Source organism: Argiope bruennichi, chromosome 3 (assembly GCF_947563725.1).
Source record: "Argiope bruennichi chromosome 3, qqArgBrue1.1, whole genome shotgun sequence".
Classification (NCBI taxonomy): Eukaryota; Metazoa; Arthropoda; class Arachnida; order Araneae; family Araneidae; genus Argiope; species Argiope bruennichi.
Window position 1 is genome coordinate 90,670,982 of NC_079153.1, and position 27,092 is coordinate 90,698,073.

At 28.2% G+C, this 27,092-nt stretch overlaps 1 protein-coding gene across 1 annotated transcript in view; it reads right to left on the reverse strand.

The window, feature by feature from the left end:
* The window catches only part of LOC129962686 (collagen alpha-3(IV) chain-like), a 112,458-nt gene that overhangs the window by 43,833 nt on the left and 41,533 nt on the right, over positions 1 to 27,092 (reverse strand). The window contains exons 4-17 of the mRNA XM_056076599.1: positions 23,118 to 23,162; positions 18,928 to 18,990; positions 18,701 to 18,781; positions 17,315 to 17,392; positions 17,172 to 17,234; positions 16,784 to 16,861; positions 15,690 to 15,797; positions 14,043 to 14,096; positions 12,460 to 12,522; positions 10,225 to 10,323; positions 6,785 to 6,838; positions 5,405 to 5,501; positions 3,885 to 4,007; positions 220 to 396 (exon numbers count right to left, since the gene is read on the reverse strand). Of these exons, the coding sequence (XP_055932574.1) occupies positions 220 to 396; positions 3,885 to 4,007; positions 5,405 to 5,501; positions 6,785 to 6,838; positions 10,225 to 10,323; positions 12,460 to 12,522; positions 14,043 to 14,096; positions 15,690 to 15,797; positions 16,784 to 16,861; positions 17,172 to 17,234; positions 17,315 to 17,392; positions 18,701 to 18,781; positions 18,928 to 18,990; positions 23,118 to 23,162 (1,183 nt within the window). The remainder of the gene's footprint in view (positions 1 to 219; positions 397 to 3,884; positions 4,008 to 5,404; positions 5,502 to 6,784; positions 6,839 to 10,224; positions 10,324 to 12,459; positions 12,523 to 14,042; positions 14,097 to 15,689; positions 15,798 to 16,783; positions 16,862 to 17,171; positions 17,235 to 17,314; positions 17,393 to 18,700; positions 18,782 to 18,927; positions 18,991 to 23,117; positions 23,163 to 27,092) is intronic.

Below are 27,092 nucleotides of genomic sequence, written 5' to 3' on the forward strand. Positions count from 1 at the left end.
TACAATCACTCCTGAATATGCCTTTCTGTACTATTTCTCTTCTATTATACATTGTTTTTGAGCCTTTTTATGAAAAAATTTATTTCTCCATTTCAAATTTTAATACTTTTTTTTAAAGTTTTCTGATGTTTACAAGCATTGTTTCAAGAAATTTAAAAATACTTTAAAATCTGCAGTTGGCAGTTTTTAATCAGAATAGAAGAAAATCATGTTTTCGACCTGCTGGTCCTTGATCTCCAATAGGTCCCGGTAATCCTGGATTTCCATCAAATCCAGGTCTTCCTGGTAATCCTGGCGGTCCAGTTGCATTTATTCCTTGTTCCCCTTTCGACCCAAGCGGACCCTGAAGTCCAGGAAATCCTGGTGATCCAGGTCTTCCAGGTAATCCATTTATACCTACAGGAATGAGAACAAATAGTTAGAAATAATGAATTTCTAGTAAAATTTTCATTTCATTGACGAACTTAAATATTATATATCCATGTTTAAAGAAAAGAGCAGAACTATTGATTTATATTAAGGATAATTTATGATTTCGGCAAAGAGTTTAAAATAAAAACGAATCATTAATTAATATTTCGAAAAAAATGTGCATTAATGTAATTTCCTTTGAATTTAAAATATATATTAATACCTAAATATATATTAACACCAATTATTTATATTAAATACTATATATCCACGTTTAGAGAAAAGGACTGAAATATTAAATATGATTTCTACAAGGAGTTTAAAATAAAAACGAATCATTAATTAATATTCCGAAAAAATGCACTTTAAAGTAATTTTCTCTGAATTTAAAATTTATATTAATACATAAATTAATGAATATTAGATAAAAAAAACAAATTCATAAAATTTAGTTATTTTTCCAATATTTGATTATTATTCGAAATATTATAGTGAAAATGTTTGTAGTTTAAACATCTCTCTTAAAAATTCAATATTTTGCGAAATTTAAACTTGTACTGAAAATAAATTAGCACAGGATTTTTTTCTTCAACACAAAGTAAAGAGTATAGCAAATATATTAGGCATAACAAAAGTGTTTGTGGAAATGAAGCTAAATAACTATTTTTTTTTTTGACAGAAGATTATAATATGACTCTGCATCGCATCAATTCCAGCGCATTCCTTTTTATAGACTTTAACCATGTTGTCGCATACGGAATCTAAAAAGCTATGCGATTTTAATTTTTCATATTCTTCTTTTACAAGTTTTATATAAAAAAAGTGTTATTTAAAAAATTCATGCTCCAAATTTTATTGAAATACCTCAAGAGTTATAAATATCTTTAAAATATTTTCTTAATAATGTTTTTAAATTATTAAGAATGCATAAACCTGTTTTTTTATTCAATAAAAAAATAAGGAAAAAGATAAAACAAAATGAATAAAATATTTTTTCAAACTTTTACAATTTCAGTTTTATTTGAAAATAATGTCAAACAAGTAAAAAAAAATGAATGTTTTGTATTGTTATTTTTATAAATCCATCAGGAGGGAAACGACCTGATGAGAATCATGGTTAAAAGACATTCTCTCAGTGAAAAATGAAATAAACAACAACAAAAAATGAAGACGAAACAAAAGAAAATAGATGCATTGAATTTTTGAATTGTTCAAGGTGAAACCTATGACAACTTAAAGACTCGACAAATACTTGTTTAGTCTATAAGCATATAAATTCTTTTTTTTAATCATTATTACGTTGATTATTAGGTTTAAAAATATTTCGTTCTTTTAAAATTTGCCCACCAAGTCAATTATTTTTCATTCACGAAATTTAAATTTCGTAGGTTTGTTGATTCTAGCATAGAAATATGAATTCATGGTCAAATTATAATTATTTAAATAGCTGAATAATATGAATTCATAGCAAATCATAATTGAAATCCCCCTCAACAGCAAGGATAAGAAACCTTTCTTTTGAAAATGAAAGTCACAAACCAGTTGCCGTTGATGGAGGCTGCCATTCTCGGTTCAGGAGGTAACTTTTCTATTGAATTTATGCGACAAATTGATTTTATATGAGTATCAAACTGAACCTAAGATAAACGTTTAAAAAATTGATTTGTTAACAATTTTTTTTGACAAATCGGTCGAAATGACATACGAAAGTGGGAATGTCACTTTTGAAAATTCATTCGTCACCATTCTTAATGTTTCATCTTGCAAACGATAAACTATTTAAATATATATATTTTAAAGTTTATAAACTGATAAATATATAGCAAAGTTTATATATCTTTCACAGAAGTGGCATAAAATTATGTATGATGGAAAGATGTATAATCGAAATTTTAATAAACAAATTTGATCAATATAAACATAAAACTACTAATATAAATTCACTAAAATAATAAAGATTTAAAAATAATACTAGCATAATATTGTACGGTACCTAAAATAATAATTACATTTTCAAATTAAAACCTTATCATAAAAGAACAAAAATTATATATTTAATGCATATCTTGAGTATAGAATATACATTAATACTTCATACAATTTATGAGCGTGTAGGTCGACTTTTAATTAAAAAAAAATTAACCATTGTCTCACGATTTTGATCATCTATCTAAAAGAGGGAGTGGTCTCTTCAAAACTTTCTCTCACTCTCTAATAAACTTGTCATGCCAGAGAAGTCTTTACATGATATTGGCGTACAATAGTTACGAAATAATAACTTTTGGCGGAATTTTTGTTTTAGATCCTTTTTCCTCAATCGATTGAAATAAAATTTGACACAAAAATGCACTTGTAATCATAAAATTCCATACCAAATTTGATATTTAAGTCATTGCATTTTTTAATTATCGCTTTACATGTTTCTGAAAGTTTAAACTGACAGACAGTTTAACCTGTAGATGGATGTGGCAAAAAATGTGACAGGTGTCCACACTATACATGCCAAATCTGTGTACCAAATTTCATCTATCTAGCTCTCTTCATTTAAGAATTATCATGTTAACTTATATTTGAACAGACTGACTTTTTATGAACAGATTTTACTCAAAATTTGATAGAAAGCTGCAAAATTGGTGTAAAGACCGTTTTCCAAATTTCAGACATTTAGCTCAAAGCGTTTTTGAATTTTCTTTGACATAGATAAGCTGACGGACACTTTCCAAAAATGTGTTTCTCGAAATTCAGGGAGGTATAAAACGTGAAGATTCGTCAAAATCTCGAGTTCGAATTTTTTTAAAGATAATAATATTTTCTCTATAATTCGCATACGAGAAAATAAAAAGTATAAATGAGAGATGTATAAATAGTGCTTTACTTAATATATAAAATAGAATAATTCTTTACTGGCACGATAGTCCTTAATGGTCCTTGACATTCCTCAGAATTTCGCTCTATCTATCCTTTCTTTTGCCAAAGATTTCTCAATTCATAATTCTTTAAGTTTTCAGGGTTTTTTTTTTTCACCACGCAGTTCCATGTAGTCATATATCTCCTAAGTATTTTTTTCAGTGTGAATACCTACAAACAGCTTTTTAATAAATAAACCTTCTGTTTAATATTTATGTTCATAATATACTGCGTCACATTCAAAATTCACTAAACTTAGAGCATGAGTCAAATTAGCTTCATGTTTTCATTGAAAAGTTCCAGAAATAACATTTCCGTTCGAGGTTTAAAGGACAAGGATTTCTTATATTAATCTAAAAAGAATCTCCGCACTTGCGACCTATTCATTCATATAAATTAAATCCGACCGCTATTCTACAAATTAGGAGCATGACAAGCAAGCGTCAGTGAACCAATGATACACGACCAAGACATAATTAGAGATAAGCAGATATCTAATTAAGGTTGAATGGTGCATTATTATCATTTATGATGAAGCAAGGACACTTTATTATTTTATTCCTTACCGTCCTCCCCAGGCTCTCCTTTGAAGCTCATGCCAAGAGGTCCAGTTTCTCCTGGTATTCCTGGTTGTCCTGGTAATCCGGGAGCTCCTCGGAAGCCAACAGCACCGGGAATTCCAGGCTTGCCTGAGAAATGTGCATTATATTATCAATAATATCACAAAGTGTACATATAAACACTTGTTTTGAAATCATTACAAAAAAAACAATAAAAAGACCTAGAGTTCTAAACACAGTTTCAGATTGAGTAAATAATTTGGCAACACTTAATTTGTTGATTAAATTTATTTTGGTTAAAAAACTTCACTAATCAATATCAATATATAAGATAAATTTTATTTCGTAAAAGTAATGACTTTTTAATGCAAGAGTATTAATTCTTACTATAGCTAAATGTGTAAGAATTATTAAAATATCTTTAAATTTCTTGGAAAGCCTTGAATTTCTCATTAATTTATACACATATATTACTGTAACGAATATTAGGAATTGCTTTTTCAATACTTTAATTCACCATTTATTCCATTCTGTTATATTTATTTATAGTAAAGAGCAGTAAAAATATATTTTTTATAACAGAATTTTATCTTCGTGCATGAATTTAATTTCACTAATTTCTACAATTGGAATTTAATTTGATTTTTAATAAGAATTTTAATTAATAATTTTAATCATAAGTGTTTAATTAAATTTGATTTTTAAAGCAATAATTAAATTTGGTTGATTTTTATTAAAAGTATTTATCAAATAAAGTTTTACAGCAAATATAACAGTTATAATATAATGTTTACAGCAAATATACATAAAATTAAATTAATTAATCATAATAAAAATTTTAATTAATTTAATTATAAGAATTTAATTCAATTTGATTTTTAAAGCAAGGATTAAATTTGTTTGAATTTTATTAGAAGTTATTATTATTATTATCAAATAAAGTTTATTGCAATTATTTAATTTAACTTACTTTTTGATTTCACTTAGTGGATGAAAAAAGATTGCGCATAGGAAAATATGTCTCTTTAAAATTACAATTTTTTGGTATTTATTGAAACTAAAGGATAAGCATGTTTTCATTTTCAATAAATTCAGACTGCAGTCCGAAACAAAATTGATTTTTAGAATAAAGAAAAAATATATTTATCCAAAGTTGATTTGTTAGATTACAACTGCAATGAATACTTGATAAGCATTCTTATAATCCCATTATGCAAAGGTATGACGGTCGTAGTGGCCTGATTGTAAGATCACGGCTTTGGAACCAGATTCCACCGTAGAACCAGCCATGTACGCTACGCTAATCTGATGGCCCGTCGGCTCTAAATATCCTCCCACTGATGCGGTGCGTTTGGAGGGGGAGTGCAAGCTCAGGAATCGTCCTTGTCATCTGAACGCGGTTCAGAATTACGAGGTAAATCACAAAATAGCCTAGTGTTGCTTTAAAATGGGACGTAAATATAACCAAATTATAAAATAAGCTACACAAAAGTATGAAAAAAAATTGAAGAAATGGAAATATTTACCAGGTCGGCCAGGTAATCCCCTGTCACCTGGTTCACCTTGAAACCCTTGCGGACCAGGGATTGGTTTTCCAAATTCTACTATTGGTCCTGGTGGACCCTACGATAAAATGTTATATAAGAATGGATTTACTTTTTAGATACATACTTCAAAAAATTTATACACATATTCTTATTACAATTAATTAGCATTTGAGGATACGATATTTAATTCTCTAGAAATTTTAATCGGGAGATTAGAAATTTCTTGATAAATAGTTTTTAAATCGAAAATCAAGAAATAATAACACGATTCATTTTAATTCTTTCACAAAGACATTGTTGTTAAATCGAATTTATCAAACTTTTTCTTCAACCCAGTATGCTGAAGAGGATGAGGTTAGAGGATGCTTCAAAAAATTCAAAAAATAAGCAAAAATATACATCTATGATGAAATAAAATTTTGAAAAAATGAGAGAGTTAACCATAGAAGAAAACCATATTATATATATATGTTATATGTGGCTATTATATGTATTTACCAATAGCTAAAATCCAAGACAATTCCGAACACTTTTCCAATACAAGACATTGTTCGACTCGTATTGAAAAAGACTGGATACGAATGCGGCTAAATTCCGATTAACCTAATGTTTAGTAACCTTAATCAAACGAAAATCAAAGATCTCAATATGTAAGTTGACAGAAATTTGATTTTATTTTGGTTAGACGATTGGAGGTAAAACATAGAGACATTTTAAAGCCCTTCTAAGCAAAAATTCAGCATTTGTCAATAGTTTAAAATTAATCAATAATAAAAATCTATAGCCTATCATGGAATTATATTAATGCGACTAAAAGAATCGTTCCAAAAAGTGCAAACTCAATAAGAAATAAGATCTTTTCCTCAACTAATAATCATGTTTTATAAATAGAGTTTTATAAATAATGTTTTATAATCATGTATTATAATATGATCTGAATTAATTGAAAGATGAAAAAAATCGTGCCATTCGGGTTATATATAAATGATGAAAAAATACCTATAAAGTAATGTGCACACGTTGATATAAATTTCACGAATTATATGGCAAGAAAAGAAGAAGCACTCGGTTAAAGTGTGAATGCCAGTAAAACCAAATTGCAGATTAAGCAAGTGGACATGAATTAAGTGAATTACAGTGCTAAAAACGATTATTCATTTGAAACGTGGATGTTAGTAAAACTAAGTAGCAAATTACAAAAGTTCATATAAATAAATGAATTATTGGGATAAATTTGGGACAACCATGATAATAAAATCAATATGTCATATATATATATTCACCCATAAATCAAGGTGAATTTATAGAATTATTAAATAAAGCTAATGGCAAATTGAAAAAAAAGCAACTTAAACTTACCATTGGACCTTGTGGACCAGGTGGACCTGCAGGACCAAAATCACCTCGAGGCCCCTAAAACAAAAACAAAAACAACAACAACAAAAAAAATGAATACATTTCCAAAAAATTTAAAAAATTCTTCTTAAATTTGCTTTACTTTCTTTTGTGTTGTTGCATTAAGATACCGTTTGAGTCAACACAAGATGAATTTTAAAATGAATCTAGTAAATTGGAACCGTAATGAGATAACTAAAACAACATCGTAGCTAGATCAAATAATTATTTTTGAAGTATATAGTTGTGACTCAAGCTTATGTCAGTAGATCCGGGTACATAAAAAAATAAACTGCTCTTTCCATCTTATATTAATATTTTACTTAATACTTTTATAAATAATTCATATTCATTTACTGATATAATAGCTACTTTACTTAATTTAATTTACGAATAATAAATTAAAATTTTACTACTACTTCCTATTTTTATCATATTTATAGATTTTTTTTTTAAATTTTAGGTGAATAATATTAATTTGTTCTTCACATATCTTTACCTAGTATACTTCTTTTTTGCATAAACATACAAATTAAATTTTTAAGTTTTGTTAGAATTGGACCTTTTTATTCACAAAACTGTGAAATAAATAACAATTTTTAAAAATATTTGCGAGTCCAAGGGATTTTCAATTAACGACGCAACGAGTAATTTACAGATATTGCAATTTGATACAAAAATTATGTAGCATCTATATATAATTAGCTTGCACATCGTACCTGCTTCTATTAATCGTATTTTTTAAATTCATAAGCTAAATTAAAGTTTACTTTAGACAATAAAATTCAGTTCAAAATTACGCAAAATTCATTAGTACATAAAGTATTTTATAGATTTTTAAAATATTAAAGATTGGATTTTTTTGCAGGAATATTTTTTTGCAGCCAATTATTAATGAGTTTGTATTTGATCAATTGTCATGATATATTTATCTTTTATTTTGAATATAAAAGTTGGAAACACGTTAAAAGCACGACAAGCCTGAAGACAAAAATGGTGACTGAATTCCCAAAACATAAATATAAACAAGAGAAAAGTTTAAAAAAGTAACTAAAGAAGTAACTGCAACATATCGCAGCTGGAAACGTCTAAAGATGCCGTGCGAATTTTTTATTTATATGATTTCATTTGATTTATTAGGTTCATGTACTCGAACATATAAAAATTATAATAAAGTAGAGCATTGCGTTTGGATTTCTTGTTTCCAAATTCTCTCGTAAATCAGTTTTGGCTAAAAAAATTTTTTTTATCAGTTTCGTAAATGACACAAAAATCAAAAGCGCCTGCCAGCTTTGTATTTCAGTATTTAGAATATGCTAAGAATGTTTGTATTTTTCATCATTTTATTTAAATTTATTTTCAATCTTTAAGTTTTTTTATGCTCGAGATACTGAAATCAAAAGAAAGATATACAATTAATCTTATTTATTTCAATTTGGCGTATTATTTAAATTGGGTTTTTTTATTTGCTTAAAAACCACTTATATAGATATTAAATTGAAGCCAATAAAAAACTGGTTTGGGAAGTAAAAGAGAAAAGGCAAATACTGGAATGCATTGTTTAAGAGCTTTACAGAATTTAATCTGACTGAATAGACGGTGAGTATGATTTAACTCGTGATCTACTAAAACATTCTAACTGAAGCAAAATGGCAATCTTTCTCGAAACAGAAGATGTCATTGAATTAGATAGTTGAAAAACTAATAAATTAAGTGGTTAAATATTTAGTTAACATTTTTTTATCCAAATTAATAGTTGATAGTTTTAATTAATATGTACATATCATTATAGAATTTACTAACTAATTACTTTGAAAAAAATACAGTATTATCAAGAATTATTTCGTTAAATCCTTCAAAAATAATTATGCATTCAAAGTATAAATATTATGTTCTGCATTCCAGATGTGTGATTATGTTTAATTAAAAGTTTTAAGGCGACCTTTCTTAAGTTATAATTAGTAATCAAAGACTCAAGAACGAATGAAAATGTCCTTAAAGAAATGAATCATCAAAAACTTCTCAAGATAGGCCAAAGCTAATAATTAACGAGTTTGAGTGACACTGTATCAGAAAACCCGTTAAGAAGAGCAAAAATGAAACAAAGTTTGAGATGTTAATTATCGTTTCACTATTTCCTTTGCTCGGGATAAGAAAAGTTTCAATTACGATGTAATTAAAATATCTTGTTTCAAAATTAAATTGTTTCTATTCAAAACATTGGACGATCATAAAAAAAGGTTAAAATATTGGCATATTGTGTAATAAAATTAAACATGGAATTGATGTATTACAAGCATTTTGCTCGGACACTTGAACATTTCATGCATCTGAATGACTAACTAATTAGAAAGGAACATGGCCATTCAGGTCTGTTATAAAATAACCATCAATCCGCCCAAGCACCAAACCTTCTAGTAGGAGGTATGACCTATCGTCGTGAAGTGACTAAAACAATTATTTCATCATTTCTGTACCCGCGAGATCATTCATCATTTCTGTACCAGAGAAATGAGAACCCATATATTTATCTAGGGATTTCTCATCTCTATAAATGAGGTACCATAGGAAGGTTAATTAAGTGATGTGAATAATCGTCCACCGCCGTCTGAAATCTGGAAGACTTTAAAAATATTTCCACCTTTTTTATCAGCATCATTATTGGATAGCAAATACCTGCTTGGGCTTTGGCATCCTGCAACTCAGCCAGGTTCCTTTTAATTTTTAGACAAAATTAGAGGTTATTTTTGATATTCACTTTCAGCACAAGACCAATATAATGCAAAATTTATGTCAAACCGAATTCCGTTTATCCTAACTCAGCCATTGCTGACAAGTAGAGAAGAAGAAAAAAAATCATAAAGGACCTTGAGATTACTTATTTTCGACACTAAACTATAATTCATTTGATATATTTATTAAATTTAGTCTTAAATTCAGTTTTCACGTTAGAATTAAAATACTTTGTTTCTTTAGTAAATGCCTAAAAATAATTATTGTACGACTAGTAGCCACACAAGATTACTCCATCCTCCTACTCATAAGGTATATAGATTTAATTTGAATGACTGGACCGTCGCAATAGCATTGGCAGGAATTAAGGATGAGCCCTAAGGCTCATCACCGGATACGGTACAACCTTTCCCGTGGGAAGCGCGTCCCATCATCGGTAGGAGGTAGCAGACCCCCACCATTTCTGTACCCACTTAGGGAGCTAGCCGTACCATGCTAGCCACCATGGCGTAAGCTTCTCATTCTCAAATCTGAGGTGAAAAGCTAGTAAGGAAAAGGAAAAAAAACTCAAATTTATAACGCTCAATTTGTTACAGAAAATACTGAATGCTTTAAAAAATATACTGTTTGACAACTACTATTTTTGCATGATAGTTTAACAAATAACCAACCTTAACTCCAGGTCGACCATCAGTTCCAGTCAGTCCTGGATGTCCTTTTTGGCCTTTCTCACCTGTAGGTCCAGGAAATCCAGTTCTACCTCTTTTTCCCTTAAAAAAAAATAGGAGATATTCAAATTAGTAGCCGTATTTATAGTTATTTTATAATTTTATGAATATTCATCATTTTCTAGTGATTATTTTAAAAATTACTATCACATATATTGAAATTTAATAAAAGTTGAGATCAGTAGATTTCCGTTATTTTATTTTTTATATTTGAAAATACTAAAAATTTAAAACAGAATCAATTTTATACAAAACAGATGTAAATGAACCTCCTTCTTATAAAGCAATATGACTGATTCCTAGATGGGGCAAAATACTCAACAAAATTATTGCCTATAAGGTTTATGTAAAAATTTGATATTCATTTTAATTATTGCAACGGTGTTCAACAGGGCTGATGTTTAGACCCTTTAGGCCTGCTTTAAAAGCAATTGAAAAAACAGGTTTATTTTGAAGAAATTCTTCTTTATACCGACTCTCACTCAATACTCATGGCACTTGTATCAGCAAAAACCGGTTGTCCTATTATTGTTAAGATCAAATGAATGCAAAATATAAACCGAAAATAAAACTTCATTGGGACCCATGTTAGCCCAACATGGGCCTTCATTCAAAGGCCCATATTGGCATAATGAGCAAGGAGTAAGGAGATTCTCTAGCCAAAAAACATTCCCTTCATCTGAACATTCTTATGTTACAGATTAAAATTAAAATTAATAAACAATTAAGCGAAAATGGCAAACTAATTATTCAAGGTTTCTTTTTAGTTTGAGACTTATTACATATGAAATGATGCCAAGGAAATTTTAATGTAAATATAATTTCAACTACTCATGGTTGTTTCTCGGCATATCAAAGTTATTTCTTTAGAAATTGGTCAAATCATATCTGCAGTACTGATGAATGAAATGTAGGACATGGAAATGTAGAATGAAATGTAGGATGTTATATTTATGAGTGTCCAAACCACAAACTAATACAGAGAAAGCTCTTCAAACAATTATAGAACTATTTTTAATTTTGGAACTGGTTCAGCAAAAGATTGGGGAAATTAGGATCGAGAACATTGCTCAAAATATACTAGAAACACTTTTGCATAATAATATTTAAAGAGTACAGTACTTACATTCTAAGATTTTGAGAAGTGTTATGTTTTGCTATTATGCCATTAATTGTGTATATATATCACTTATTATTAATATTAATATTATTTTAAATTATATTTTATTTATGCTATTATTTTATTCTTTACTTTTATTTTATGATCCATTTAGTATCTATTTAAATTTTTCTTTTTTTATTTATACACTTTTATTATTATTTTATATCTTAAATACTGTTTGTTATTTTGCATTTTATTTCATTATATCCATTTTTCTTCTTGTTATTAATTTTAAGTTTCATGTAGTTTACCTTTTCAATCTCTTGTTACAATTATAAATTTCGTTACTTCTAAATTCTGGCTTACTATAAATATGGCGAGTATGAAGGTCTCTGCTGTATCTCTCTTATTGGTTATGTTTGTGCGGTATTTTACCCGACTGAAACACTTTGGATCAATCGGGTTTCTCCTTTTTTGGATATCAAACATATAAGTTAACGGTGTCATGAGTAAAAGACTAATAACAAAAAAAGCATCAGCCTCAATTCCTAGGCAAGAGGATAGATCGACTAAATGGAGAAACTGAAATAGTATCTGAAAGATAGTAACTACTGTATATGGAGATAAACTGCCTGGAAGAAATATGGTAACATCTAAATGAGAAGTCTCACTTTAACTTCTATATATGGGAACATTTTGCTTTTTCGCAGAATTTCCAAATAAAAATTCTCACATTTTTGCTTAACTTAGACAAAAAGATTAGCTTCAGAAGACAGCATAAGAAAAACCAGCAATTCGCTACTAGAATGTAGATCGGTTCATTATTTTTGAATAGTGATAGTCGAGACTACAGCCATAGGAGATAAGTCGTTCTTTCTCCTATTCATATTTTACAGTCAGGTTATATTTTACTAGCTTGGTTATTGACAAATTTAATGAATCAATATAGTTACAATAAGAAACTTGAGAGATTATTGAAACTGACATCGTTATTTTTGCAGATGAAATTCAATTTTGTGGTCTTTGCCATTATGTTGAATGAAAAAATTTAACGCAAGATAAGATTTAATTCTTACTGGTGGTCCAGGGTCACCTCTTTCTCCTTTATCACCGTCTGGGCCTTTTTGTCCTTTCGGTCCCTAAAATTTTTATAAAAGGACAATAATTATATACAAATAAATAAATAACACATAATTATAGCATGTAAATGTGAAAATGTTTGATTATAAATTTATATTATAACTATTATTAAATTATTACTAAACATTATAAAAGTACTAAATTTTTAACTTAAAAATTTATTTAATAGTAACATTTTTGTAACATAATTTATCAAAAATATGGAAAATCTAGAGTATCTATGACCAGGGAAAAGTGAGACGTTTTTATATTTACTTTTCATTTGTTCTTCTGTTTTAATGTAATTGAAATTTAACATTTTTGCAATATTATTCAGCGTTATGGAATTAGCTATATGACATAAGTATTCTCTTTAAAATTTCAAAAATAAATTGAATTTTAATTGAAAATATTATATAAAAGTAGAATAATCTTTACTAATATACAACATAGCGTATGTTAGCTATATCTACGGATGTTAATACTCCGTAGAAAAGATTATAGATTTTGAGAATTTCAAATTTTACACATATATACCTTAGAAAATAAGAATAATCTTGGAACGATTAAAAAATTAGTTGAAATTTAAATTAATTAAAAATTAAGCAAAAATGCGACTTTTTAGCCATAATTTCTGATAATATTACTGTAAAATCATAATTAATAGTTTATACAAAAAAAAAAACAAAAAAAACATGGACATTTTTATTTTACGCGGTAGAGCCAAATTTGCCGAACTGACCCGGACCATAATGACAACGGATAATCAAAAACACGGTTAATAGAGAATAAACTTTTAATCATGATTTTTTTCTACAAAGTTTTCGAAATTTATTTATTTGAAATTAAAAAATTATATCAACAAATACACTACATATTAAAAAAACCCTTTTATTAACTATGTACTTCTCGCATGCATTTTTGTAATATTAATGAATTCTGATAAGAGAATTCAGGATTGTTATTTTCTTATTTTTCTTTACCACTCCTTCGATTCTTCAACAATTTTTCCCCTCTAAAAGGCAGCAAACTTCCCAACGCTTAGCATTGCCGCTTTTTTCCTTAAAAATATATGTAATTTGTCCATATATTTACAAATCTATGTAATAATGAAATTGTATTTTCATTTTATTTCTCTTATTAACGTAGAGGCTATAAAAAATAATCGTGACGTTTTAATTACATTTTATGCTCCGTATAGATTTGAGTAATCTAGGATAGTGTTGACGTTTAAAGCTTCTAACGTCAGCTATAAGTCTAATGCTAATTTTGTTAGGAATGAAGGCTCAGTTAAAAAAAAAATCTCCGATTGACAGAGGTCCGAACAAGCAGAAAGTAACTTCACCTGCCGAAAAGAAATAGACCAAACATTTTATTTTAAAGATTTTTGAACTTTTGATTCATCTTACAAGTTAAATCAAGGATTCAATTAAAAAAATAAAATGGAAGTACCACATAAAAACTCTACATTTTGCAGAAACGGTTGTGCATTACGAAAATGAGCAGGTAACAACAAAAAAAAAAAAATTAGATCGCTTACCATTGCGCCATTTCTTCCATCAAATCCTCTCAGCCCGTCTGCTCCTTTTTCGCCCTTTTGTAAAAATAAAACATGCACTTTTGTAGAAAATATAAAAGTATTTATATCTGAGAGAAAATGCAAAACAAAAAAATTTGAAACCTCTACTTCTGAACATTGCAATTACCATTACTGTTTGTTTGTTACTGTTTTAATCTTCATTTGCTTGCCCTATTACCGTCTGGCTTCTTCCATAAGCCTGTTGCATTCTCTGATCAGATAATTTATTAAAAGAATGTCTCTTAATTTGTATTTCAGAAACTTTTTAGGCAACTTGTTTTTTTTATGAACGAATTTTTCCATTACTCATCAGGTAGGCGTTAAGTCTGTTTGGTATCTGCCTATCTAAAAACGTGTCTTATTAATTAGTACACAAGCAGATTTGGTATTCTAGGATAAATTTATTCTTCAAGAAATATAAACATACAGTATTTATTGAATCATTGAACAAATTTTATGGGTCAAAAAGTTCTTTACAGCTAAGTATAGCTAAAAATTTCAATGATTTAAAAAAAGGAAATTACAAAGTGGACATAAAAATTCGCGTCTAATTTACAGTTTTTGTAACTATATTAGCGCTCCTCAGTTTTTTTTTATTTTAGATGCGAAAACATGTGATATTATAACTTTAATTTCAAATCACTTTAAAAAGAAAGAAAAAATTTTTTTCTGCTTTTTTAGTTGAATTTTCATTATATTTTAATAGCTCCATTTAAAATATTTTATACTGTTTTTCAAATATGAATATTTTAGCTACTAATTTTATTTGCAGATTTACAGGAATATATTATACAAAATTGTGCATAGACTTCAAGTTCCATTGTATCACGTTCCATTTGATATAAAATTTCATATAAAACTTTGTATGAACTATATGTATAATAAAAGACAAGAAAACTTAGCAGAGCAAAATTTTTATCATATAATAATAATAAAAATAAACTAAGCAGTTGAGTGATTATTTTATTCATAGTCTTACCATATGTATAATGATAAACATGCACAAAAAATTTTAAAGACCAATTATTCAAAAGTATAAGAGCCTTAACACTTTAAAAACATAAAAATAATTTTAAAAAACTTAATACAGAGAAAATGCCATTTAAAGTCAACATCTAACTTTTCATTATATATATATATATATATATATATATATATATATATATATATATATATATATATATATATATATATATAAAGCTACTTAACTTTTCATTAAAAATACAAATCCAAGTAATTTTCATTACCTCATTTTTATTGCTCATCATTTAAAAAGTCTGAATTGTTTGAAATATTAACTAGAAGAGCAACATGAATAAAATAAACCATTAAAAGAAACACCGATATTTTGAATATTTTTAGTTACTATGTCCTTTTAAACAAAACTCAAATTTAGCAATTAACTAATTTAAGTAAAACAGAAAATGAAATAGAAAATCATCCTTACAATCAGTTAAAATGTTTGTTATAGATTGTATAAGAATCTTTTCTTAGAAAATATTAATATCAATAAATTCAATCAGAAAGTGAATTTCTTTAACAGATGCAAATTCTTCAGTTTTAAATTCCTTATATGCCATTTGGATCAATGAATATCTTTGGCTCAACCTTTTCTCCAGGAGGTCCAGGGACTGGATAGGTGGTTTCATCATCTGGTCTTCTCTGTTCGGGGTCTGGTCCAGGTCTTCCGATGTCACCAATAGATCCTGGTTCTCCCTAAAAGAAATCGGATCACTCTTTTAAAATGTTATAGAAAGTTATCCTTTGCGAAATAAAAATATTTATATTTCTTGATTTCCAGCATCTATACAAGTTTTTCCTTCATGCATATTTTATGTTACCCTATATACACAAATATTATTGGATTCTCTTTAAAATTTTAAAAAAAATGCACTGTAAAAAATACACACCATTATAAATTATGAAACTGTCGTTATATTTTTAACACTTTCAACTTCTCTATATGTACATTTCAGAGATTGGATATTGGAACAAAATCGAAGGATCTTACACTTGAAAGATCATTATAAAAAAGTTTATGGTTAAAAACTGTTTTCGACAAATATAGAATTTTTTCCCTCAAAACGATGAAATAATACGCCGGTTTAACTTTTGCTACCTTATTCTTTTCCCACTATGATCTGAAAGTTTCTCTGATTGATCTATCTACTTTTTTTGCTTATTAATTACATTTTTTTTTTTACTTTCATTATAATTTTAAAACTATTGTAACTCGATTTTTTTTCCTTTTATACATTTTGAAAAAGAAAAATAAGAACAAACTATTATGCTTAGAAAGTGTATTTTTAGAAATTTCTAAAATACTTTTTTAAAATAATATTTTCTATTAGATTTAAAAATATGACGCTTGAATTGAATTTGAAGTTTTTAGCAGTAACTCACTAAATTTGGAACTAGATTTAATGTGGTCGACATCTAATAAATATTTTGATGATTGTTTTATTTACTTTGGATAAATTTTAAGTGTCATTCGATTCATATTTTTTAGCTAAACAAAGATGTAATTATAAAACATTATGCATTTCGTTATAATAAGTTTAACAGACAAGAATATAATAATTTAGACATACAAGCAAATCCACAAATGCGATTAGTTTTAATATAAATAATGAAGGAAAATATTTAAATTACTGATAGTGATTAGCGTTTTATAATTAATTTTCTGCTTTACGAAAACCTACTTTTTGTCCTTTTTGACCTCTAACTCCTTCACCAGGCGGTCCAGGAAATCCAATGTCTCCGGAATAACCCGGAAGTCCCTAAAGAAAGCATTATGGAGTTTAAATGGAAAGATTTATAAATGAAACTTATGAAAATAACATAAATAAACTATATCATACATATTTGGGAAATCAAAATGCAATGAATTAAAAGCTTTCTTTCTCGATGCAAAAAAAAAAAAAGAATTCTATTCTTTTAAATTTAATAATCCAATGTTTTAACTTATAAAATATGATAAACCAATAATACTTTCGCCTTAGCAATGGATGCAGCATATAAAGTAATATTACTTAAGTCATTCAAAAAATAAATGAATGAATGAACGAATACAAAGAGAAATCAACTTGCATATGGTCCAGGGTCTCCCATTACTCCTTTTTGTCCCGGTATCCCAGGATACCCAGGCAAGCCCTAAATGAAATCATTCGTTAGTAAATTCTAGATTTAATACAAATTACTGAGATAACTAATATAATACAAGAAAATTATACCGGATATCCAGGTTGTCCCGACTCTCCTGGCTCACCTCTTATACCAATTGAGTTGATGCCGCCTTCACCAGGATCTCCCTGAAAATAGCAACGGAGGCATATAATTTTTTATAGAATTTATGCAAAAGCATTGCAGAAATTTGTATGAAATTTAAAACATGATTTAATAATTTTTTAATAAAAGACCTGGGCTTCTGTCACAAAGAGAGTCTGAAACTGAACCTAAATACTTGAAAATTTTAACCCCCTTGGTATGTTAGGATGAGGAAAGGGGAGTATAATTTTCAATATCTTGAGTGTTTATTGAAAAAATACTCAACGATATAAAATATTCAATTTAAAAAAAACGATATAGAATAAGTATTCAGAAAATTCAGGACCATGGTTCAAACATGTGAAATTCATTTCAAAATAGTCTCGAGCTTCATCAAAACGGTAAGTAAATTAAGCGTTATATGTCGATCAAATTTGGTAAATTTATTAAACTCTTTAAATAAATATTAACTCCAATAGTAATTAGTTTATTTTGCTCAGTAATGTTAAATTTTTTTTTCTATTAACAGATTAAAATGGAGAATTTCACTATTTAAAATTGCACATACCACTTTACGAAGACCATCGAACCAAGCAAAAGGTCTTTTTGTTTAGGAATAGGAATAATGGAGTATATGATTTGTAGGGTTCCTCCGTTCATAAAAAATCTACTATACATAAATATATACTTATTTTAACAATATAGTAACATGATTCTTTTTAAATACATAATTTGCTTGATTTAATCCTTTTAAAAGGTCGAGATAAGTATACTTAATACCAAATTCATCAGATTTTGTATGGAATTAGGTAAATTTGTGATTTACTGTTTTTGTATTCAATTGTGTAGATTTTATGATTATTTACGTTCATATCTAACAACATCCTGAAATAAGTCAATCTGTTGATTGACAAAATCAATTAACAAAGCAAATTAATTATATTTAATAAGTTTGATAAATCGCTTTTTAAAATTGATTTCAACCCCAAAAATATTTTAATATACTATTACTAGAAAAAAATGGTCCTTTAAAGATTTAAATACATTAATTCGAAATCGAACTTAATAAATTTAATATGTGAAAACTTTTCGATAAGAAGAAAAGAATTCCACAAATGTAAATCTAAGCATTGAATATAAGAAGAGCATCATACGAACTCTCATCATGGATTCTAGGCATGTATTGAATTTTATTTCATTTCATTAGCATCGAAGAACAACAGCCGTCTAAACTTAAAACCTGATTATCACAACTTGAGGGTTTAGGATTAATAGTTTTCTTTTTTTTTTCATCAATTTAATTTCAAAGAGTGTTAGTTTTTCACACAAACGAAAACTTTTTCTAAATTTACCTTTGGCCCATCTCTACCTGGTGGTCCATCTCGACCTGGAGGTCCTCGATTTCCTGGAATTCCGGGTGGACCTGGACGCCCCTAAAAAGATATTAATTTTCAACGTCAGTTCTCAATTTTCGAAAGATTTTTAAACATAAATGTTTGCTTAAGAAGCTGAACGAAGGCAAGAAAAAATAATTAAAAGAAAGAAATATTAATAAATTGAGACTTGTTTTATTACTTACATCAGTGCCATTGCAACCAGGATATCCTGGGTCTCCGATCTTACCATCTTGTCCAGGTGAGCCCTGAAAAAATGAAGTATTTCAATTTTTATGAAGTTAAAGCTGGATCCCTGATTCAAAATGCGTATTTTGAGATATAACTACATTTACAAAAACTCTGCAGAAAATAATATGGCGCTGTCATGTTGCTGCGTCACGTTTCTTTCCAGATTTCAATACAAATATACTCAACTTCTAACGAAAAGCTTCAGTGAACTTCTGCATAAATGAATGGCTTTGCACGACTTAATTGTTTTTTATTTTAACGTAACTGCAGTTACTTGCACGGTAATATGCATTCATATTTTGTTTTTATTTAAGAAAATGCTTTATATGTGATAGATATAATAATAATAAATGTTTTTATTTTAATTTTTAGTGCATGCGGCTTCTGCTTATTTACTGTAACTGGTATAGATTTCTTTTCAGACTTTATGATCACTTTTTTAAAATGAAGTACGAGTACCTGCTAGTATCAATACTGCGTTTTTTACTTATGAGTGCATGTTGCTAAACCGATTGTAGTAAATTTAACACTTGGCATAGCAAGCTTTACATAGGCACATTTTCCAAAAATAGTAAATTAAAATTTCATGAAATGTTAGTTGGTTTAGATTGTATAATTACATTCAATTTTAAGTGTGAGAAAGGAAACGTATAAGCCAGAACGTATTGGATAAAATTAACAGTAAAAGTATTCTATATCTTTGTAATCTAGATTAAATATTTACAAGGAAAACATAGTACTACAGGTACTTTCCTTTACTACAAGGAAAGCACAGTACATACAAATTTACCTCAAGCCAGCAATTAATCGCAAAAAATTGCTAAAGATCACACGCAAACAGATTGTTTTTTCACTACTAAAATTTGACTATGTTCGTCATAAGCAAATGGTTCGTAAATGATGACTGATTAGTACCTAAACACCGAAAATATATACAATTCCCAAGAAGGAGTTCATTCTATCAAGATATCAAGTTAAAAATCTCAAGCGAGTAACAGAAAATTTCACTGATCGCCACCAGTTTTAGAGAGCGTTTAATCGTACTTTCTTAAACCCAAAACTCTGTCTGGCTTTCTAAAAACTCATGCCCTATGTACAACGACTTATTTACTTCTGGAGTTTCGCGAGCTGTATTAAATTAAGGTATTGGCAATCAGAATCAGCATAATACTTTAAAAGCAGGCCGCCTAACAACTGCTATCGCAAAAGAATACAAATAGTTGATGTTTTACATTTCATAGTGCTTGCCACTGCTTTTCTTCTGTTAAACACATATCGCATTTCTTACAATGATGGCCAATCTGTTGAGTTACTCATGAAATGTACAAGGTGAATTTCCATGATTTGGTATAGAAACAAAATACATATTGTACAAGTTTCCCGTACGACTGCTAACCAGTAGCCATGTCCATGTACACATATTCCTAAGTGGGCCTGTTTTGGTTTCTGCCTAATATTATCCTAGAATAATGGCGTTTTACTATCTTTTTTCCTTTACTAAATACGATTTTAATCTAAAGAATGAATGTTCGCAAAATTTAAAGAAAAACCACGAAAACAAATATCAAACGGCAATTTAATTCTGAAAAAAAAATATTTTGAAATAAAAATTGCTGGCAGCTCATAGAAGACAACCGCAGTCATCATATCACTCATCTTCTTGCACAATACACTAATTTAAAACGCCCCCTTAGTCATTAGTTGCTCATCTTTCCGAGTTATTAAGCAATAATTTAAGAAGTTTATCTAAAATATCAGCTTACAAGCAAATTTCCTTTCAAGGAAATGCGTTAAAAATGACACTGCTTCAGAAGTTAATAATAAACATTTCTAAAAAGAAAAGCAATTCAAGAATGAAGGATTTCATGAAAGGAGAAAAAATTAGTCATCGATGTTGAATGGCTCCTTTATTAAAAACAGATGAAAATCCGTATTTCTACAGAATTGGGATCTTAATTATTTATTTAGGACTCTCTATTAAAAATTATATATGCTGATTCATTCAAGTCCACCAATAGCTTAATAGCATTCCATTCTATAGAGTATAAAATCTTGTTCTTAAGTTTTTATAGGAATTCTTGATATTTCTTCTGTTATTTTTTAGAATTTATAGATATTTATAATCACCTTCCGAAGATACAATAATAGTTTTATAATTTTTTTCGTTAATTGCTTTTGTTAATTATTATTCATATACATAAAGCTTAAAGAAGGATTCATAGTAATAGAATATGAATATGTATCATTGCTTTTAATATTTTACATAGCAAACATACACATTCAAATTACCAGTTATAATTTTTGTTTCAAGTTAATATTTATAGTTTATAAATTGCTGAAATCGAAGAGGATAGTAAAAATAAATGCTTTTAGATTAATCATTTTTTTTCATTATAAAAAAAAGAATGGTATCCTTATATCTATTTATTTCATTTTTACGGAGTAAATATTCAGAAATTTTTTAGATAATCCTTTTTCGAGAAAATATGGCCAAGAAAAACATACAAAGAAAATCAAGGGTTTTCTGAATGCCTCATTTAAATGCTTCCTCGTTTAAAATAAAATTTGTCTTTTTAAAAAAATATTTACAGTTTGATAACCTCTGCAAATTCTTCGATTAAAAAGTCAACGAAATTTAAATTAAAATTAATATCGGCGAAATATTCTTTCAAATGATCTAATGTATTTTAAAGTTCTAAATATATATTTTAAAAATTTGTTTTTAAAATATGTAATTAGTATTTTCTGTAGTAGAAATTTTGTGTGTTAGAAATTCAAATGCGAATTCATTGATTTCATTAAGCTTTTTCTAGTACAGCCATAAGACATATAGTAACACATATATCCTTCACTGGTTTCACTATGTCCTATCAATTTGAGTTGCCATTTGCAAAAGCGCCAATTATAAGTGGAAGAGTTTGTTGAATTTATAATTGCACATTTTTATCCTTTTACCTGAAAATACACAGTTTACTGTATATCAAAAATTCAAGTTGTATTTGACTTGCCTCAAATTAATTTGAAGCTTTGTTGAAATTATGGTGCTAAGTCCTTATCTTTCATTATACATCAAGATATTTCATAATATCCTTGTTGAAAGTTGATTTCATCGAAAGAAAATAACTAGGGATTATGTTTGCTTAATCTGTATAGGATAACTAAGCTAATCGTGGGCGAATTTTTAAATCTTTGGAAATAAGCATTTATTTCCAAGATTTAGAAATTAGCCTATGATTAGCTTAGATTGGGTCTAAATTACTTTAAAGTCACGTTTATGCTTTAATGACGTAGAAAAAAACTTTAAATGATGTAGAGAAAATTCATGAAGTTTAAATTTGTGTATTTATCCAGTCTTGTCAATCATGTTTATTAAAATATTCTTCGCAAGTTAAAATTTTATGCAAAACAAAACCGACCAAATTTTGGAATCCCCACTATTTTAATCCAATGAGCATCTCTTTATATAAGAGTTGCCCATTAATTGGCGAATCTTCGTCCAGAAATCCAGAAACCTGAAATATCTAAATTTATCAAAATTTCATACCTCAACCAAAAGTTGCAGAAGAAAGGACTTTTAAAGTTTTGTTCTTTTTCTGTTTAAAAGTCTTAAGAATATTTTATTAAATAAAATATTCTTATAAGAATTCCAAGAATATTTCACTAAATAAATTAGCTAAGTATATAAATTCTTTACAATTAGAGTATTTTGTAAAATAAAAATATCAAGAATATTTTACTAAAGCTGACGAACAGAGATATTGCATAAAAGCATCATAAACTATTGACAAACAATATAAAACATATTTATTTATATTAAATAAAACATTTTTCCAATCGGAAGTTTCTATTTCTAATGGTTTAGAAATTAGCCATTGAACCACGATTAAAGTGAACATTCTATGTAATGAAAGCTTTATTAAGATCTATTTTATCAAAACATTAAATTCTAAAATTCGCAATTAAAAAAAAAGAACAAAAATCCAACAAAACTTTTAAATCTGAATGATAAAGCATAATGATAAAATCTAACAGTCAGGATCTAAAAATTTTCACCTTTGAAATATTTTTTCATTAATGCAAAAAAAAAAAAAAAAAAAAAATTAGATAAGCAGACACTATTAAATGAAAATGTAAAAATACGTACGGGAATTCCAGGAGTACCTTCAAAACCAGGCATACCTTCCTCACCCTAAATTTTGTAGTAAAAAAGAAAATGCATTTAATCTATTCATAAATTGGTTTATTTGAGTAGCAAAAGAAATTAAACAAGAAATGAATCATGATTATATTGCATGGTAAAACATTTCGCTAAGAAAACATCTAATCAAAACTTTTATATTACTAGGAAGAATACTTATATTACTAGACTTATATATTCATATTATTAAGAGGAACGAAGGAGGTGTAATATATCTTATTTTCTAAAGAAAAAAATTCCACGAAAATATTTTCTTAAAATTAAATGGTTATTACCTCTTTCTATAACAAGATTTCTCATTTTCAGCGAATGATTAAAAACTTTCACTTTTTAAAATATTTTCCAAGCTCGTTTTAAGTCAAAAAAGATTAAAATATTAATATTTTGAAAACAATATGGTATCTAAAGTATATTTTAATTTTTGATGGCCAAATGATAGTAAAGGGATTGGTAAGCAAGCCCGTAAAAACAAAAATAGTTTTATATTTATAATAAGGGATATTACTGTTAAGAAGTTTTTAAACTTTGAGCGACATTTTTTATAACTTCTCCGACTAATTTCAGGAGAATTTTTGAAAATCCGCATCACATGATACATTCACTTCAATATGCATTAAATTATCATAACATATAAAAAAAAATAAACGACATCCCATTATAACAAATCATGGTAAAACGTGCTAATCTATTTATTTTGGAAAAACGCCCACAAAAGAAGGCTTTACATCACTAAACCCCTACTTCTCCTGTTTTCGCAAACTAATTTTCAGCCGAAGAACTATTTTTATACATTCTTATTTAACTTAACTTGTTTCATCTTTGTGAAGATGGAATTTGCAGTCGAATTTTCACTCACTTCTTGCATTAAAGTTTTAAAATTTTAGAGATGTCTCCGATCAGAATGCACCATTTAAATATTTTCTCAATTTAATTATCAGTTATTGATTAACTTATTAAATTTTAATACCATTCGAATCGCGAAACGATTTTAAGATTCCGTAATGAATTATAAATTGAAGATAAAGTAAAAAGTAAAAACAATTCCACGGTTTAGTATGCTAAAAAAAATGAGTTTTTCAGAACTGCTTTTACCACTTTTCCAATATTTTTTTGAAAAACATAATTTAAAACTTAAAAAAATGAATAATCTGGAATATATAGAATATTTATATTTAATATGTATAAAATAACTGGAGTGTTATTTAAAAGCTGCAATCTAAATCCCATTGCTTTAGATTTTCAATATTATCTAAACAAAGTTGAAGCAATAGCAATTATAATCAATACAATGTTTTCTCAATTATTGGAGTCAATTTATTTTAAATAATTTTTATAAGCATTATATTGCAAAATCTACAATACCAAAATTTTCTTGAATGTATGTGGTGATTCTGCTTTCATCAAGCTGACGTCACGGTTTAAGCTGCGTGCTCGTACCAGGAGATTTACCATGCAATGCACGAGCCAACTGCATTTTAAAAGATTAATATTAGAAGACATTAAAAGTGGTTATAATTCTTTTTTTTCTTTATTAAAAAAATCAGTTGGCTCGTGCTTCACTTGATTAATTCGTTGGCATGAGTACGCAGTTTAATCCGTGGCGTCATCTTGATGACATAACATAACGCCATCCTGTGCCCCCGGTACCTATAACACTAAGTTATCTAACCAGTTGGATGAGCACAAGATGGAAGGAAAAAAAAAAGAAAAGAAAGAAAGAAAATGTTGGTAGAAAGAAAGAGACGACAGACCATCCAGGGTTCTCCAGAGAGAATCCCAACGGTGTCAAATCCTACACGACTGTATTTAATTTTTTTGGTGACGTAATAACCGAATAGAGGGGACAAGGATACTTAAGATGACAGCAGGATCACCACATGCCTATTCAGAATTGTGGTTGTTTATAAGCCAGATAACAGCTACGAGACATGAGAAATTTCTTTTGTCTAGTGGTCTTGTTACTCGGCTACGAACCCAAAGGTTGCGAGTTCGATCCTCGCCTATCGCCAATAGCAACATTGGTGACCCGATGACGTGATATGCAAAAAACCTTCATACAACTGTTGTAGCGCCCTCTACCAGAAATAAATAAAATAAAAGCTGATAAATAATCAGCCAATAAAAAATGAAAAAAAATGAAGCTGATAAATAATCGGCCAATTAATAAAATGAAGCTGATAAATAATCGGCCAATAAGAGAAAAAAAAATGCAGCTGATAAATAATCGGCCAATAAGAGAGAAAAAAAATGCAGCTGATAAATAATCAGCCAATAAATAAATAAAGCTGATAAATAATCAGTCAAAAAATGGATAAGACGCTACAGCCAATATATCACCACTAATAACAGCAAAAAAAAAAAAAAAAAAAAAACAGGACAAAAAAATCCTCCTCACCTCCGAAAAATCCTCCTCACAGGACCTCACCTCCGACGCACTGAAAGGGGAGTAATGTGGTAACGCTTTATAAGCCAGATAACAGCTACGAGACATGAGAAATTTCTTTTGTCTAGTGGTCTTGTTACTCGGCTACGAACCCAAAGGTTGCGAGTTCGATCCTCGCTTATCGCTAATAGCAACAGAGTAATTTTAAAATCACGTCAAACGTTAAGAATTTCTCAGGCATTGTATCTGTCTATTATGTCTGCTATTGTATCTGTCATGCTATGTATGATTTGTAATGATGTTACTAATGCAACTGTGTTGTTGTGTAATTGTGAGTTTATATTTTACGAATCCTGGTGGCCACCGGTTCGTTCTGTTAGCCTTGTGTAGCCCATTTCCCTTTTTTCTTACTTAAATTTCGGACCTCCATCGGGGGAAACCCCACATGTCGGGTTAAAAAATTTCCTTTGAGAGGTTTGTTTTTTCTTCATTAGTGTGAACAGTATTGATATTTAATTGATGACGGTGTTCAATAGTGGAACATACCTCCTACAGGAAGGGTTGTATCATGGCCAATTAAGGATCAATTTTAATTCCTGCCTCCATTCAAACCTTCCACAACAATCCTGGATACTTAAGGTAGGTAGGTAGGGAGAAATTCCAACGTGGTTGCTTAGTTCATTGATAAACAACTCCTGTAAGATCTTTCTTCATTTAGCAATCAAATATTAAAAATCAGCAGTTTGAAGAAGGAAATCATTGAGAGATTTTTCTCAGGGAAGTAAAAAGGAGTTCCCAGTTTATCTTTTTATTTAAATCAAAATTCAGTGAGAACATCTTTATATCGCGTTTTATTTAGTGATTATTTTGATTTCTAAAAATCAGGAATGAGTGCCAAAAGAATGCACATCTAGAATAACTCTCACATAGTGTACATTATATGAGTTGACATTTTAAGGATTGTTCCCATCTTCATATTGCTCTTTTGCTTGTAAAAAATATTTGTTTCTTATGCCTGAACTTATTTATTCTCTCCTCTTCTGACTCTCATGATTTTAGAATTCCTACATAGATGCAAAAACAGATAGTTTTATAAATCTTGCTTTATTAAAAAAAGTCGTTTGTTTTTTTTAGTTATTGTTAATAAACTGCTTTGTAGCGAAAATGGGTGGTATTTCCCTTTAAATGTTTTTGCTTGGAAATCATAAGAAAAGAAGAAAATCATGTCCATTTCTTTCCAACGTACACTAAAAATATTTTTTCTCGGTATTGTTGATATAAATTCAATGCAAGTTTTGGACCTTTTCAGAAGCGGATTCTTAAATTTCATACTTGCAAAAAAAGAAAAAGAAAAAAAGGTTTAAATAAGTTTTATAAAGTCATTTTCTAATGTAAAGCATTGATTTGCAAAATATCTTTCTCGATATTTTAATCAGAAAAATCAAAAATACCAATATGATTTTTAGATCTAGATTGATTTTTTATTCCTTGATAATAACAAAAAATATCTGTCGATGTTAAAAAAGAATCAAGACAAC